The 18229-nt window shown below is 48.8% G+C and overlaps 1 protein-coding gene across 1 annotated transcript in view; it reads right to left on the bottom strand.

Annotated features, from left to right (window-relative positions):
• The window catches only part of LOC311309183 (ryanodine receptor 3), a gene marked incomplete at both ends in the record, with an annotated part of 138859 nt that overhangs the window by 44325 nt on the left and 76305 nt on the right, over positions 1–18229 (bottom strand). The window contains 15 exons of the mRNA XM_084438362.1: positions 78–156; positions 374–537; positions 1574–1714; positions 2619–2709; positions 4245–4465; positions 5686–5855; positions 7352–7472; positions 7951–8059; positions 8269–8449; positions 9160–9295; positions 9503–9606; positions 10832–10964; positions 13436–13550; positions 14011–14108; positions 14982–15157. Coding sequence (XP_084294488.1) covers positions 78–156; positions 374–537; positions 1574–1714; positions 2619–2709; positions 4245–4465; positions 5686–5855; positions 7352–7472; positions 7951–8059; positions 8269–8449; positions 9160–9295; positions 9503–9606; positions 10832–10964; positions 13436–13550; positions 14011–14108; positions 14982–15157 — 2039 coding nt within the window. The remainder of the gene's footprint in view (positions 1–77; positions 157–373; positions 538–1573; positions 1715–2618; positions 2710–4244; positions 4466–5685; positions 5856–7351; positions 7473–7950; positions 8060–8268; positions 8450–9159; positions 9296–9502; positions 9607–10831; positions 10965–13435; positions 13551–14010; positions 14109–14981; positions 15158–18229) is intronic.

Here is an 18229-nt window from a genome sequence, read left to right on the forward strand (position 1 = left end):
GCCTAAAAGTCATGAATGGTGCCTGGAATAACTTCGCCATGCGTCTCTGTTTTTTGAGGAGCTCGTCTTCGGCCTACCTTCTCCGACGACCATCTGTCATGGGAGTGCTCAGCGTACTTGTTGGCGACGTGCTCCAGTTTCTCGGGGAGAGAGATGCTAGAAAGAGGTCGCAGCGATTACTCACCGCGGGCGCTGAATCTACACTGCGCACGCCGTGACCCGCTAAGATGAAGCGTTATGTAAATACAGTAGGGTTATAAAACCCTTCAATCAAACGAGCGGCGCTATACACAGGCATACTGTACTCTGCACATTATAACAAGGTGATACTGCATCACGTGACGTGTCTTTAGTTTGAATGAGCTGCCCTCACTTGACAGTGCTGATAGGCTTGGGGTCAAAGTTCCCCTGGGCGTCCACGGATACAGGCTTCTCCAGGCTGGCGCTGACGGTCGCGTCGATGTAGTCGGGCGGCAGGGCGCCGGCGATGCCGCTCAGGCAGGGCATCGCCATCTTGAAGAGCTCGGGGTCGTACTTCTGCAGGCGGAGAGGGGCAGAAGGTTTAGAGCAGGGTCAGGAGAGAGAAAACGATTGATAGAAAGAAGAGAGAAGAAGAAAGGAGACAGGAAGGAACTCCTAGCGGGATGGCGACCGTGTCGGACATTGATCTTAATAAACGTCGGAGCTAGAGACAAGGGACCGACAGGAAGTCGAGACAGCAGGTCTGTTAGAAGGTGGCGGGTGGGGGGGGGGGGGGGGGGGGATCAATCATGTCTGTCCAAATATTGACGTCTTCCACACCTGCTCCCCGAGATGTGCTGAGTGCCGACTATAGACTCCAAAAAGAGACACCTTTGATCTGGAAATCAATCCATGTCTGACAGACAGTACTGAATACTTTGTGGTAAAGAAAAAAAAAGGGATAATTCAATAGATTCATTCTAAACATCACAGTAAAGCATTGTTACTGGCCACACTACCCGATTACTTTACTTTACTTACCATACTATACCTATAATATACTTTACTGTGCTGTATACTATACTATACTACACTATATCATGATCAAAGTAGTGTGCTGCTCCATCCAGTCAGCTCATAATCAATGGTCTCTGGTGGCTTCGCTGAGATCCCTGACGTTCTCCTACAGCTGCTACTGTTCCCCAGAAGACTGTTCCTAGAGCAGCTACTGTACCACAGAAGACTGTTCCTACAGCTGCTACTGTACCAGAGAAGACTGTTCCTAGAGCTGCTACTGTACCACAGAAGACTGTTCCTAGAGCTGCTACTGTACCACAGAAGACTGTTCCTAAAGCAGCTATTGTAACACAGAAGACTGTTCCTAGAGCTGCTACTGTACCACAGAAGACTGTTCATAGAGCAGCAACTGTACCACAGAAGACTGTTCCTACAGCTGCTACTGTACCACAGAAGACTGTTCCTAGAGCAGCTACTGTACCACAGAAGACTGTTGCTACAGCTGCTACTGTACCACAGAAGACTGTTCCTAGAGCAGCTACTGTACCACAGAAGAAGTCCTACAGCAGCGACTGTACCACAGAAGAAGTCCTACCCTCTGCGAGAGCGAGTCGAAGACGCCCCAGAAGATCTTCTTGGTGAGGAGCAGCTCCTCCTCGGACGCCATGCCGTAGCCGCCCCAGCCCGACGGCAGACAGTAGTACTTCCAGCTCTGCTCGTAGTGATTGGTCAGCAGCTGTGGGGAGGACACACACACAGGGGTCAAGGGGTCAAGGGGTCAGGTCTTCAAACAAGGCACCTCTCTCTTGGTGCCGCGTTTGAAATACAGCAACGTTCTGGCGCGGCGCCATACTTGTCAAACGGGATATAAAGCAGAGTAGCGTCGGGGGGGAAATTCATTCTCACATCTCACATCGTAGAGAATAATAAATAAGTGAGTGTTGGACGACGCAGCGTTAATCAAACTCTTCCAGGCTGCGCCCTCGTCCCTGAGGCCGGGCCGTTCACACAGAACCAATAACGCCAAGCGACGGAGCATGGCCATGTGGGCCCTCAACACAGGGAGAGAGGGAGTGAACCTTATGAAACACTAAAATATATTGCGATATATTGGAAAATATAATGTAATATTTCAATCAATACATTTCCATATATAGGAAACTAGTGGATATATTTTCCAATATACTCCAATGTATGAAAAGCGGCAATTCCTTATTAAGTATATTATGTATGTATCATATATTATTCGGTATATGTCCTCCATATATTTTGTTATATATACTATATTTTCTTTGCATGTGGGGAGAGAGAGTGAGAGAGAGAGAGAGTGAGAGAGAGAGAGAGAGAGAGAGAGAAAGAGCGAGAGAGAGCGAGAGAGAGAGTGGGAGAGAGAGAGAGAGACAGAGAGAGAGTGAGAGAGTGAGAGAGTGAGAGAGAGAGAGAGTGAGAGAGAGAGAGAGAGAAAGAGAGAGAGCGAGAGAGAGCGAGAGAGAGAGTGGGAGAGAGAGAGAGACAGAGAGAGAGTGAGAGAGTGAGAGAGAGTGAGAGAGAGAGAGAGAGAGAGAGAGAGAGAGAGAGTGGGAGAGAGAGAGAGAGACAGAGAGAGAGTGAGCGTGAGAGACAGAGAGAGAGAGACCTACCCTGAGAGGCATCTTGCAGTACTCTGTAAGCAGGGGCACGTCGAAGACGAGGCGTCTCAGGAGCTGCTGCAGCATGGAGGGCCGGAGGTACCTGAGAACACAGGGAGGCACAGACTCACTCACCCTCAGACTCACCCTCAGACTCACTCACCCTCAGACTCACCCTCAGACTCACCCTCAGACTCGCCCTCAGAGTCACCCTCACCCTCAGAGTCACCCTCAGACTCACCCTCAGACTCACTCAGACTCACCCTCAGACTCACCCTCAGACTCACCCTCACTCACCCTCACTCACCCTCAGACTCACCCTCACCCTCAGACTCACTCACCCTCAGACTCACCCAGACTCACCCTCAGACTCACCCTCAGACTCACCCTCAGACTCACTCAGACTCACCCTCAGACTCACCCTCACTCACCCTCAATCACCCTCACTCACCCTCAGACTCACCCTCACCCTCAGACTCACTCACCCTCAGACTCACCCAGACTCACCCTCAGACTCACCCTCAGACTCACCCTCACCCTCAGACTCACTCACCCTCAGACTCACCCAGACTCACCCTCAGACTCACCCTCAGACTCACCCTCACCCTCAGACTCACTCACCCTCAGACTCACCCAGACTCACCCTCAGACTTACCCTCAGACTCACCCAGACTCACCCTCAGACTCACCCTCAGACTCACCCTCAGACTCACCCTCACCCTCAGAGTCACCCTCAGACTCACCCTCACCCTCAGAGTCACCCTCAGACTCACCCTCACCCTCAGAGTCACCCTCAGACTCACCCTCAGAGTCACCCTCAGACTCACTCACCCTCAGACTCACCCTCACTCACCCTCAGACTCACCCTCAGACTCACCCTCAGACTCACCCTCAGACTCACCCTCACTCACCCTCACTCACCCTCAGACTCACCCTCAGACTCACCCTCAGACTCACTCTCACTCACCCTCAGACTCACCCTCAGACTCACCCTCAGACTCACCCTCACCCTCACCCTCAGAGTCACTCAGACTCACCCTCAGACTCACCCTCAGACTCACCCTCAGTCACCCTCAGACTCACCCTCACCCTCACCCTCACCCTCAGACTCACCCTCACCCTCAGACTCATCCTCAGACTCACCCTCAGAGTCACTCACCCTCAGACTCACTCACCCTCAGACTCACCCTCAGACTCACCCTCAGACTCACCCTCACCCTCAGACTCACCCTCAGACTCACTCAGACACTCAAACGCTGTAGAGGCTCAGCTACTATGGGCCACTAGGCTCCAGAACCATTGGTTCGCAAGGTTACTTACTTACTTACATACATACTCACTCACTCACTCACTCACTCACTCACTCACTCACTCACTGTACTATATGTGCAGTCACACCTGGTGATTACAGGTATTTGAGTATGACATGGTAAGGCTTTTAATACTATCAAGCTAGTTATTATATAATTTATATATACATATATAATATATAAATATATATATATATATATATTTCTATAATCATAAAGCAGGCTACATGCAGTGATCAGCTACTGTAGGATTGATGAAGCGAGGGAACAGAATGTATTAGCTGCCAAACAGAACGACGCGTCCGGGGTTTTCCCATAATGCCCTCACTTGCAGACGGCGAGCAGACACCCCTCGATGGCGTCGCGCTGGGCCTTGGTGAGCGAGCGGCCCTTGGAGAGGCGGTAGACGGTGTGCAGCGTGGAGTCGATCAGGGCGGCGTGGTGCTCCGTGCCGGAGAAGTGGGGGGCACAGTGGGTGAGCAGGGGCAAGATGGCGGAGCCGATGTACCTGTTCATGGCCAGCGCCGTCTCTGAGTTGCTCATCGCCTCCTGGAAGGCGTGAGGTCAAAGGTCGGAGGGGAGGGTGGGGGGGTAGGGGGGGGTACCCCGTACCACAGTATTAGAGTAGATAGGCACGTAGATAGGCTGACACCAATAATACAAGTCTGTATCAAAGGATTATTACTGATTATTATTATTACTGATTATTATTATTATTATTATTGTTATTATTAGTAGTAGTAGTATTAGTATTATAATTATTATTATTAGTGATTACAATACTGCTCAAACTTAATCTGGGACTACTAAACCGAGTGAGGATAGACCTAAACCCATATAACCCCTCACAGAAGCCCTCCCACACCAGAGCAGGTTGGCAGGCTTTGATTGGCTGACGGCTGGACTAGGGGGCGTGATCCTGAGAGCCCCTTGGAGCGGATCAAAGTTCTGGCGGTGTAAATGGCAGCTCGGGGCAGCTGGGGACTCCGGGTCATTCATAGCTGCTGTCACATTAACACTGTGGCCAGGCTATAGGGGAGCCGCACACTGGTCCAAACCCAAGTAGGGGAAGTGGTACAACAGCCTTTTTAAAATAGGGGTTAACCCAACCCTCCTCCAGGGGACCAGCAGGGTCAACCTCCGCTAATACAAACACACACACACACACACACACATACACACACAGTACATGCACACACACATACACTTAAATACTGTGCTGACTCACTCCACGCCAACCAACTCTAACTCACAACTCTCACTTTAGTTTGTAGGGCCTCATACAACTGGACACTTGTGACAGACTATCCATGCGGTAATTAGAACGTGTTCAGCCGGAAAACAGGATGCAGAGGGCAAAACAAGAGCTGTGTTCGGAATCGCTCCCTATTCACTATATAGTGCACTATATAGGGCGTCAGCCATTTTGTTTGTAGTGTCCAAATTCTCCATGGAATTTTCGTTCCCTATATAGTCCACTATTTATTACCCACAATTCACCTTGATTTCCAGGGAACAGCGCATGTACCCTACATTTTCTCCGTTCCCTAGGTAGTTCACTACATGGTGAACCCTCAATAGGGAATAGGGAGTGAGGGAACGAGGGAGCGATTCCGAACACAGCTAAGGACTTTGATTCCCAACAAACTAAATAAGATGGCAAAGAAAAACACAAAGTTCCTCACTACAGTAGAGAGTTAGCTGTGCTACAGGAGGTCTCCCCCTGCCCCGCCCCCTCAGTCCAGGGCCCGAGCCCAAGCCCCGCCTACCGTGTCCAGGGAGGCCGAGGCCCTCAGGTCGGGCAGGAAGCCGACCTCCAGCAGGTGGAGCAGGAAGCTCTGGTCCTCGATACCGTAGACCCGGTCCAGGAACAGAACCATGGGGGCCTTGTGGTCCGGACAGAAACTGGCCGCCATGTCCGGCTCGGTCACCGAACCATCTGGGACGAGAGGAGGACGAGATCGATGGACGGATGGAGGGGAAAGAGAGGAAAAAGAGGTGGAAAAAGGAGGGGAAGTAAACAGGTGCATCGAGGCTTCTGTTGTGTAAATGTTTTGCGTTTTGTCTGTCGTATTAACTGTGCAGAGTTAGATAACACACAGAACGCTGCTCATAGTTATTATGCCAAGTCTCTCCTGATTAAGAGTGTGTGTATTCATTAGGAGCAGTGCAGCTTTTGAGGAGCTGTGCACACTCTCACACACACACACACACACGCACGCACACACACACACACACACACACACACACACACACACACACACACACACACACACACACACACACACACACACACACGTGCACACCAGCACACACACACACTCACTCTTTCACACACAAAGTCACACACACACACACACGGCTGAGTTGAGTTGGGTTCTTGGCAGACCAACGGAACTCGCTGTGTGGCTGGGTTGTTAAAAAAGCCTGATCTTTGCCACGCTTGTGCAGAATGATCAATAGAGAGAAAGAGAGAAGCAGGCTCACTCACAGCTGTAGTGCCGTAGAGAGCAAGCTGATTAAAAATAAATGAACCGCAGAGCCATGATCAACTGCCTGAGCATTTGCTTAAACGCCAGAGTTTTGCAGAGTTGTACTGGAACGAGTGATTAACCGCTGACAGAGGGCAGAACCAGGGTCTAGGGCTGTCAACTGAGCTCAGAAATCATATTCAACTTTCTCTCTTAAATATTTTCCGAAAATCTAATATATTCGATGATTGGGTATAATTATAATTATAGAATTTTGCATAGAAAACGACGCATACGATGGAACCGCTTCTAACCACAAGAGGGCGCTCTCTGCCTATTGTCATGAACAAGCACCAACGGAACTTTCATGTCCTTCTGTGTTCAGTGAATTCAAGTATTCAACCATCATTAATACCTGGTCAACATGGGTGACATTTAGTGCAAACAGGCAGCTTTTATCAGGCCTATAGCCTAGCCTACTGAAAACAAAACAAGAGCAATACCCTATAGTGCTGGTCCACTTGATTGAATTCAGTGCTTGTTTACAATGTTCACTCGGATTTTAAGGATGTAAGGTATTTCCTCACCACCTAGATAGATAGATACTGTAGATACAGTGGTTTTGCCGATTTTTGGCCATATTTAAAAAATTGAATACTAACTAATACTAATGTGTTTTGGCACAATAGAGCTTGGGAAAATGTAGTCCCAGACACGACCATCTTGTTTCTACACAGGTGTATCTATTCTCTGATTGCATAGGATTCTATGCAGTAGAGCCAATCAGACAAATAGATACACCTGTGTAGAAACAAGATGGTCGTGTCTGGGACTACATTTTCCCAAGCCCTATTATAAGATGGGCGGGACTCGGGAGGCTTTCCAGTAGCCTACTAATCAAATGTACATTTTGAAGATGGATTATGCATTTGTTTCCTAGTGGAAGTCCCTGGGCGTGCGGTACCTTTGTTGATGACGGGCATCTTGAGGGGGATGCTGATGATGCCCACCAGGTCCTCGATGGGCACCAGGGAGCGCAGGATGGCCCGGATACGCAGAGCCTCGCCCTTCCCCTTGTTGATCAGCTGTGGGGCGAGAAGAAAGAGAGAGATTTGACTAGAATTATTTTACTAGTATTACTTGACTAGTATTATTTGACTAGTATTACTTGACTAGTATTATTTGACTAGTATTATTTGAATAGTATTACTTGACTAGTAGTATTTGACTAGTATTATTTGAATAGTATTATTTGACTAGTATTATTTGACTAGTATTATTTGAATAGTATTATTTGACTAGTATTATTTGACTAGTATTACTAGACTAGTATTATTTGACTAGTATTATTTGACTAGTATTATTTGACTAGTATTACTTGACTAGTATTATTTGACTAGTATTATTTGACTAGTATTACTTGACTAGTATTACTTGACTAGTATTACTTGATTAGTATTATTAGTCTGAACGTCGCCGGTGGGAAAAGCTCGCCGGCGAGGACCCGACCGGTGCGTCGCTGAATGGGGCGTGTGGGCGGGGGTTCCGCGCTGCGTTACTCACGTGCATCTCCGGGGCGCAGCGGCCCAGCAGGTCGATGAGGGCGGAGTAGAAGGACATGATGGCGTTGCCCGTGTGCACCACCTCTTCCTCCTCCTCATCCTCAGCAGACCTGTGGGGAGGGGGGGGGCGGGGGGGGGGGGGGGGGGGCGGGGGCGGGGTCACATCAACAGGGAGGGGGAGAAACAACAATAAGCCAAACAAGCGAATATCTCAAAACGCCGACTGCCGTAGCGTAACATGTCATTGCGGTATCCTATCTGCGCAAGGGTTTCTTATCAGGCTTTATCTTGGTCTGCGTTTTGCAGTTAGGCGTCTTACGCGTCGGAGCTGACTCCCTGGGCGGGCAGGTCGAGGGCGGGGCTCTCCGAGATCTTGATGGCCTCCTTCATGGCCGCCAGCAGGCCGTTCCCGCCCTCTCCCCTCAGGGCGGGGCCAAAGCACTCTGGGCGTCTGATCAGCAGCTTGACCACCACGCTGGAGTTCTCCTCCACACTCTCGCCTGGGGGCACACACACACGCACACACACACACACACACACACACACACACACACACACACACACACACAACACACTCAACACACAGCTCAGTACTAAACTACACACAGCTCAGTACTACACTACATCTCTGTACAAAACAAAAAAACGTATAATACAAAAAATAAACCAGAGCTGTACCACACACGCACGCACGCACACACACACACACACACACACACACACACACACACACACACACACACACACACACACACACACACACACACACACACACACACTCCCCTACCCAAATCTGACTTCGGCAAAATCCCCTCCCACTCCCGAACACCTCGGACATCAACAGTCCCAGACAGAAACCTCATCTACTGACTCCTTGCTAATGTAACACTTTTTCTCCCTCCCAGCCAGGGGCCAAATTAATGGCTGCTCCTCGTTGTTCAAGTCAGGTGCCGTTTCCAATATCTGCACTGAGAGAGAGAGAGAGAGAGAGAGAGAGAGAGACAGAGAGACAGAGAGACAGAGAGAGAGAAAGAGAGAGAGAGAGAGAGAGAGACACTGCTACAACCCCACAACCGGGCTTCCACCAGCCCTGAGGCAGGAACTAGCCCGCCCCGGGTGATGGAGCCTGCAGCAATTAGACCTAGCCCCTCCAGCGATTTAGCCTCAAGAGAGAGAGGCGGAGACGTGTGCGGGCCGCCGGCCGCCGTACCGTTGACGAAGACGGCGAAGCGCAGGAAGGAGAGGTAGCGCTCGCCCTCGATGGGGTTCCAGCCGATGTCGGGGTAGCCCTTGTCCAGCAGCATGGGGCAGCTCTGGAGACCGCAGCCCGCCAGGTAGGTCACCACCTGAACACACACACACACACACACATACACATAATACACACAGACACGCACACACACACACACACATCCACAGATCGCAAGGTTAGGAATCGTTTGTTCGTTCTGTGGCTCCAGGGGACAGTCCTCTACAGTCCTCTTATAAATGTGGACAAAAGACGAATTGAGCGGGAGGGACACGGAGACGACGGGGTACGGTGCGTCCCGGACCTTGTCCAGGTCAGGCTCCTCCAGCGCCAAGGCCAGGCCGTTGTTGTCCATCACCGACGAAGCAGCCACGTCCAGGGGGGTGGAGCCCCTCATGGCTGGGGAGGCTGTAAAGGGCGACACACACACACACACACACACACACACACACACACACACGCACACACATGGCTCCGATTACTAAAGCTGTTCTTATACACACTATGAAGAGCAATGGATGAGACTTCATTCAACTGCATTATCTACAAACACATGAACTGATCAGAAGGCAGGTGGCTGGACCTCAGCTGAACTGCAGGGGGCAGTATAGACACAGCCACGATTGGTTCTAGCTTCCACACCGCTAACAGCTGGGGGTCATGGGGGGTCAGGGGGAGTTTCCAGTGCCTCTTTGCAGAGATTACTCATATAGTACACTTCTGACGTTTCACAGGATTTATGTCAGCTTGTGGAAGACGATTATGCCGTCCTCATGGATATAGAGAAGTATAATTATAAGGGCTAACCTAGTTTGGTAAAATTAGGTTCTACACTGTCATTGAGCTGATGATTTTGTGAGTGTGTGTCCATTGCCTTTGGACTTTGTACTGTGTGTGTGTGTGTGTGTGTGTGTCCAGGAGAGAAGCACTCTGTGTCACAGCAGGGTTCTCCCTGTCACTGTGGCACCTCCATCTCCTGACACAACGTGAGATGAGTCACCCTCTCCCCTGATGAATGCTCAGCATGACCAACCGACCGACCCTACACACACACACAGACACACACACACACACACACACCCACAGACACACACACGCACACACACGCACACACATGCACATACACGCACGCACTCACACATACTCACACCCACACACACGTAGGCACATACGCACAAACATACACATACACGCACGCACTCACACACACTCACACCCACACACACGTAGGCACATACGCACCGAACACGCATACACACAGACACACACACACTCATACACGCACACACATTGTTACACACACACACATGCACAAAAACACACACAAACACACGTGCACACTCTAATCTCAGGTGTGGCACTAATGTATGCAGGCTCACACCTAGAGGACCAACCATGTCATCAAACAGGATTACGGCCCATACCAATGATTGGTCTTTAAGTCACACTCACGCACATACACACACACACACACACACACACACACACACACACTTGAGCTGGTGTGAGCATCCAGTTATAAGTATCAGTATGTAAAACAACTGTAACACTGAAATAAGCAGCAGGGGGTTGTGGAGATGCCTGCTCCATCTACAGGCAGTCGGGGTCGTCAGGCGTAAAGACGTCTACACACCCAGGCCCACGCTGCTGTTCTCCAGGAGGTAGCTCAGGTGGTCGAACATGGCCTTCTGGTTCTGGCGACTGATCCGACAGAAGTAGCACAGGAAACGGCAGCAGCTGGCCACCATCTTGGGGAAGGCTATTTCCTGTGGAGCACAGAGCGTTATGCGTTAGGGCGCCATTTTTCGTAGCGCGACTGACGGTTGAGAAAATACTTCTGTTCTAACTGCTGACAGGTCAAAATAGTTTAAATGCTGAAACCGGATAGCGTGTCCCTGGAATCAACAGCGGTACACAGCTCAGCTAATTAGCCGGCTCCCCATAGCCAGACAGAGTGACAGAGGCTCTGCTTTATTCTGGGGCTTTTGTCTGGTCTAATTACTATTTGGCCTCCGCAGGCCTCGTTACTCAATATCTCAGGCACGTTTCTTGGCTAATGAAGGCTTAAAAAGGCTCTGACACTTCCGCGCCCTCTCCACCCTGCTGCCCTCCCCAAAAGAGCTGTCAGCCTGAGGAGAACACCCACCTGCCCGGGGTCGTGTCATCGTTACCGCAAACACACACACACACACACACAGCCACACACCCAGACAGCCAAATACACACACGTCGAGATGGTATGTATAGTCTGCACTACTAATATTTGCCCTACAGGTCTGCAACACTGATGAAATTCCTAGTAACTTGAAAAAGAACGCCTGAAACAAAACTCGCTGACACGGCGCTAATGTGAATACACCGACTCTCATAGACTCGGCTACATGGCACGGTCCACAGAACGGTAGCCTAGCCACCATACATCGAAAGGTCCTCCTCCACAGTTGGTGTAAGCAGTGATAGTAGTATCAACAGTACTGGAGTAGTAACATCGGTAGTACCTGTAAGCAGTGCTAGTAGTATCAACAGTACTAGAGTAGGTAACATCGGTAGCACCTGTAGCTATGCAGTGCTTGCAGTATCAACAGTACTTCAGTAGTAACATCGGCAGTATCAACAGTACTTCAGTAGTAACATCGGTAGTACCTGTAAGCAGTGCTAGTAGTATCAACAGTACTAGAGTAGGTAACATCGGTAGAACCTGTAAGCAGTGCTAGCAGTATCAACAGTACTGGAGTAGTAACATCGGTAGTATCAACAGTACTGGAGTAGTAACATCGGTAGTATCAACAGTACTGGAGTAGTAACATCGGTAGTATCAACAGTACTGGAGTAGTAACATCGGTAGTATCAACAGTACTGGAGTAGTAACATCGGTAGTATCAACAGTACTGGAGTAGTAACATCGGTAGTATCAACAGTACTGGAGTAGTAACATCGGTAGTATCAACAGTACTGGAGTAGTAACATCGGTAGTATCAACAGTACTGGAGTAGTTACATCGGTAGTATCAACAGTACTGGAGTAGTAACATCGGTAGTATCAACAGTACTGGAGTAGTAACATCGGTAGTATCAACAGTACTGGAGTAGTAACATCGGTAGTATCAACAGTACTGGAGTAGTAACATCGGTAGTATCAACAGTACTGGAGTAGTAACATCGGTAGTATCAACAGTACTGGAGTAGTAACATCGGTAGTATCAACAGTACTGGAGTAGTAACATCGGTAGTATCAACAGTACTGGAGTAGTAACATCGGTAGTATCAACAGTACTGGAGTAGTAACATCGGTAGTATCAACAGTACTGGAGTAGTTACATCGGTAGTATCAACAGTACTGGAGTAGTAACATCGGTAGTATCAACAGTACTGGAGTAGTAACATCGGTAGTATCAACAGTACTGGAGTAGTAACATCGGTAGTATCAACAGTACTGGAGTAGTAACATCGGTAGTATCAACAGTACTGGAGTAGTAACATCGGTAGTATCAACAGTACTGGAGTAGTAACATCGGTAGTATTAACAGTACTGGAGTAGTAACATCGGTAGTATTAACAGTACTGGAGTAGTAACATCGGTAGTATCAACAGTACTGGAGTAGTAACATCGGTAGTAGTAACATCGGTAGTATCAACAGTACTGGAGTAGTAACATCGGTAGTATCAACAGTACTGGAGTAGTAACATCGGTAGTAGTAACATCGGTAGTAGTAACATCGGTAGTAGTAACATCGGTAGTAGTAACATCGGTAGTACTAACAGTACTGGAGTAGTAACATCGGTAGTACTGGAGCAGTAACATCGGTAGTACTAACAGTACTGGAGTAGTAACATCGGTAGTACTAACAGTACTGGAGTAGTAACATCGGTAGTACTGGAGTAGTAACATCGGTAGTACTGGAGTAGTAACATCGGTAGTATCAACAGTACTGGAGTAGTAACATCGGTAGTATCAACAGTACTGGAGTAGTAGCATCGGTAGTACCAACAGTACTGGAGTAGTAACATCGGTAGTATCAACAGTACTGGAGTAGTAACATCGGTAGTATCAACAGTACTGGAGTAGTAACATCGGTAGTACTAACAGTACTGGAGTAGTAACATCGGTAGTATCAACAGTACTGGAGTAGTAACATCGGTAGTACTAACAGTACTGGAGTAGTAACATCGGTAGTACTAACAGTACTAGAGTAGTAACATCGGTAGTACCAGTACTGGAGTAGTAACTTCGGTAGTACCTGCGACTTGCCTCCTCCCAGCACGTTGACCATGACCTCCATGACGGTCTCGTGCATGCCCAGCACGCGCATCAGGTTGGGGTGCTGGTAGAACACCTTGTTGTTCATAATATCCCTGGACAAAGAACATCAAGAAGAAGAAAAGAGTGTCAGGGAACACACACACACACACACACACACACACACACTGGAGCTGGTGTGAGCATCCAGTTGTAAGTAGCAGTCAGTGGAACAAGCCAAACTTTTCGCCTTCGCTCGTAGCCGACTACCCTTATGCCAAGAAAATATATTCCTGTAACTGTCAATATATTACAGTATGTAAAATATATGGAGGAAATATACAGAATAATATTTGATAAATACATTATACATTGAAAAATACATAAGGCCGCTTTTCATATATTGCAGTATATTGGAATTGGATACATGCGGAATGTGGAATATATAACCACTAGTTTCCTACACAGTATATGGAAATGTATTGTTTGATACATTCCATTATATTTTCCAATATATATAGCAATGTATTTTGGTTTCATAAGGGCGAAAGCGACCGCGTCCGCCTGCTCTCGTACCCGAGTCCATCGATCATGAGCTGCTCCTCCTCCTTGCCCATGCGGACGGACAGCAGCGAGCGGATCTGGCCCAGCGAGGCCAGCAGGCTGATGGTGTCCTGCGGAGTAGAAGAATTCAAATAAGTTCCTTCTCTGTTTAAGACACCATCACAGTAAATATTACATTACATATTACATTACCAATATTTAAGGAAATATTGGTTTTGTTCCCCACTGTCCTGTGTGGTCTACAGTAGAGCTGCTCTTCCTGTTTGTTAACCCTTTCTCTAGGCCCCCTTTTCTAGACCTTAAAGTCACACTGAAATGAAAAAAGCATTCTGTCCCATTTTGGTTCACATAATTGGTCATAGTGTTCACCTATTCAACAATGTATGCCAAAAAAAAATGTGCAATGACGACAACAGGTACCTTAGATTTTAGGCCAATAATCTCACGACATCCACCCGTCAATCAACGCTATCCTTCGATCGAATCTGTCTAAAGTTCTTCAAACCCGTCCACTTGTCAATGTTCCAATCAAATTACTCTAAACGCATGTCCCACCCTCATAGCTTGTTTGTGTCGGAAATACTGTACGTCAAACTACGGAAGTTAGATGATCTCAAACGTCAGTTTCTGTGCGACTTTAAACGTTTTATGGCAGGAGACCCCCCCCCCCCCCCCCACCAGGGGTCCCTCATCCTAGTTCTTGTTCAAGATTCTTAATGTAAAGTTCAGCTGTTGACCCTTAGTTCTAGCCTACCCACTGGTAATCCTCTCATATAACTGGTTAGTGGAGTTTTGTATGGGTTGCAACCAGTGTATATAATGCTGTGTTTTGAGGATAATCGTTGCTCTTAGAGAATTTCTGTCTCCCTCAGAGAGACCAGCTTTGCAAACTCGTGAACTATTTGGGATAAAAATAACCAGCTTTGGACTTCAAAAAGATCTCCACTACTCGTTTCCTAATTATCAGGATAAATCCAGGGCACCTGCACGGACGCGGCGCTGATGGTGTAGCTCTTCCTCATGGCGCGGAGCAGCTCGCCGATGCTGTCGTACTGGCGCCGGAGCAGGCTGAACATCCTCCGGACCAGCTCTGGGTCCTGGACGTGGCACTCCTGGGCCCAGCTCACCATGGTCTGGGAGATCAGCTCCTTCAGGTTGGCTATGGGAGAAACAAACCCCCAAAGTATAGAGTGCGTTAGCTGGCTAGCTAATGTAGCCTAATGTTAGCTGGCTAGCTAATGTAGCTAGATCACCGGTACATCGAATGCATCCAAACCTCATTACACCATCTATTACATGTACTGTATAAAAGCATTTTGCACATGTGAATCCGAATATAACACCTATTAAGTCAACTGTTTACAGTTTTCTTATGTTTAGTCAACGTACTGACTTGATCTGTGTCGTGCAATTGCTGGAGCATCCATGCTGCAACCTTTTCTACTGTACAAATATGTCAAGTTGCCAACCCAAAAGCAAAAACCACTTTGTTTGCCTCTGTATCTGCAGTACAGAATGTGGGCTTCCGTAATGTTCTTTGTCTAGGAGCTAGCAGGTGCTAATGGAATGCATGGCCTGACGTTTGTGGATGATGAAACGGTGACATGGCTCCTGGAGGAATTCCCGGATATATAGCCCGGGCGCCCCCTCACCCAGGCTCGGGGTGGTAAAAGGATAGCCCCTCGGCCCCGAGCCTGAGGGGGAGTGAGACATCTACACCCAAACGAAGAAGAAGAAGAAGCAGGCGCCGAAGCCGGCGTGGTCTCTCCTCAGTAGAAGCCGGTGACCCGGGCGACGTTGCGTACACAGTTCCTTGTCTACCTCCGGAGGTGATGCCCTCGCCGAGACTCCCCTGTAATCTTCGTCTCTCGGCTCTTCACGCTCTCCGCGTGCGCCGGACTCCCCTGCACGCAGAGCGCTAACAGCCCGCCGTTTAAGAGGCCTGCTCTTGACATGCTGGTCCCAGCGGTGAGCGTTGTTAGCGGTGCGAGAACCACATAAAATAAGCCTATTCGCCGGCTGCGCTCCGGAGCCGGGCTCAGAGCTGAAGGTAGGGAGAAACGAGTTTGTGTCTCGCACAGCAACACGTTCCTTCCCCTAATCAGGTGTCTGAGCCATGTCCAAGTCAGGCTTTTGTTTTGTAAGAAAGAACAAACATTCAGTGCGGTTTGTGAGCTCGTTCATGAAAAGGCGATCGCACGTTGGCAGTGGAGCGGAACTGAATGTGTAACGGTGAGGCTGGAGGAGCTAGTAAAGGGTAGTAAGGGGTAGTAAGGGGTAGTAATGGGTAAGTAAGGGGTACTAAGGGGCAGTAAGGGGTCGTAAAGGGTAGTAAGGGGTAGTAAAGGGTAGTAAGGGGTAGTAAAGGGTAGTAAGGGGTAGTAATGGTTAGTAAGGGGTAGTAAGGAGTAGTACGGGGTAGTAAGGGGTAGTAAAGGGTAGTAAGGGGTAGTAAGGGGTAGTAAGGGGTAGTAAGGAGTAGTAAGGGGTAGTAAGGGGTAGTAAAGGGTAGTAAGGGGTAGTAAGGGGTAGTAAAGGGTAGTAAGGGGTAGTAAGGGGTAGTAATGGGTAGTAAGGGGTAGTACGGGGTAGTAAGGAGTAGTAAGGGGTTTTAATGGGTAGTAAGGGGTAGTAAGGGGTAGTAAGGGGTAGTAAGGGGTAGTACGGGTAGTAAGGGGTAGTAAGGGGTAGTCAAGGGTAGTAAGGGGTAGTAAGGAGTAGTAAGGGGTAGTAAGGGGTAGTAAGGAGTAGTAAGGGGTAGTAAGGTGTAGAAAGGGGTAGTAAGGGGTAGTAAGGGGTAGTAAGGAGTAGTAAGGGGTAGTAAGGTGTAGTAAGGTGTAGTAAGGAGTAGTAAGGGGTAGTAAGGAGTAGTAAGGGGTAGTAAGGGGTAGTAAGGAGTAGTAAGGGGTAGTAAGGAGTAGTAAGGGGTAGTAAGGGGTAGTAAGGGGTAAGGGGTAGGAATAGCACTGCTGGATATTGTGCCACTATGGGTCAACCAACTCATCAGTTTGGATATCGGCTGATATGGGGGTAACCCTGAAAGGCTTCATTACAACCAGATTGATATGCCTCTCTTAGTGTGTGTGTGTGTGTGTGTGTGTGTGTGTGTGTGAGTGTGCAACCTCATTGGCAGGAGATGCAATTAGAGCAATCCAGGAAAGGAAAGTGATTATTGTTGTGTTTAAACAATATTAAGTGATTAGGAAGCTGTGTGTTAAGGTCAAGTCTCCAATGTTTGCTTGATACTGTAGGACCTGTTAGTTTTCCAGTCTGACACGGGGATGTCAATCACAAGCCAGAGGAGTAAGTGTGTGTCTGTGTGTGTGTGTGCGTGTGTGTGTGTGTGTGTGTGTGTGAGTGTGTGTGTGTGTGTGTGTAAGAGGGTAGTGAAATGTCTCAGTCAGCGTAACCAATCCCACCCCTGAGACAGGACGCAGCGGGAGACGGAAGGACAGGCGTGCCTCAACATGAGAAACAACACTGTTACATCTCTCTCTCTCTTTCTCTCTCTCTCTCTCCCTCTCTCTCTCTCTCTCTCCCCCCCTCTCTCTCTCTCTCTCCCCCCCTCTCTCTCTATCTTTCTCTCTCTCTCTCCCTCTCTCCCTCCTCTCTCTCTCTCTCTCCCTCTTGCTCTCTCTCCCTCTCTCTGTTTCTCTCTCTCTCTTTCTCTCCACCTCTCTCTCTCCCTCTCTCTTTCTCTCTCTCTTTCCCTCTCTCTCTCTTTCTCTCTTGTGCCCTCTCTTGCTCTCTCTCTCTCCCTCTCCCTCTCCCTCTCTCTCTGGTTCTCTCTCCCTCTCTCCCTCTCTCTCTGGTTCTCTCTCTCACTCTCCCTCTCTCTCTGTTTCTCTCTCTCTTGCTCTCTCTCTCTCTCTCTCTGGGGATTGGTAGCACACCTTACACTGTTTTCCGTCACTAGGACCCCCCCCCCCCCCCCCTCTCTCTCTCTCTCTCTCTCACACACAGACACACACACACAGACACAGACACAGACACAAACACACAATACCTATACGCTAGCATTGGTAAATTATTTACAACCAATAAATGAAACGGCAGAGAGATACTTTGGCAAGCCACCGCTCTCCTCCAACCTCGTCTGACAGATGTTCCAGAGTAATGGTGGACATCTCAGTCTCTGTTGTATTTCAAAAGGTCCCCTGGGTCGTGACATGACGGGGGAGGAGGGGGGGGGGTAGTTATGGCTGGGGTCACAGCCTACAGTTCATCATGC

The sequence above is a fragment of the Borostomias antarcticus genome, assembly GCF_949987555.1.
Source record: "Borostomias antarcticus genome assembly, chromosome: 5".
Taxonomy (NCBI): domain Eukaryota; kingdom Metazoa; phylum Chordata; class Actinopteri; order Stomiiformes; family Stomiidae; genus Borostomias; species Borostomias antarcticus.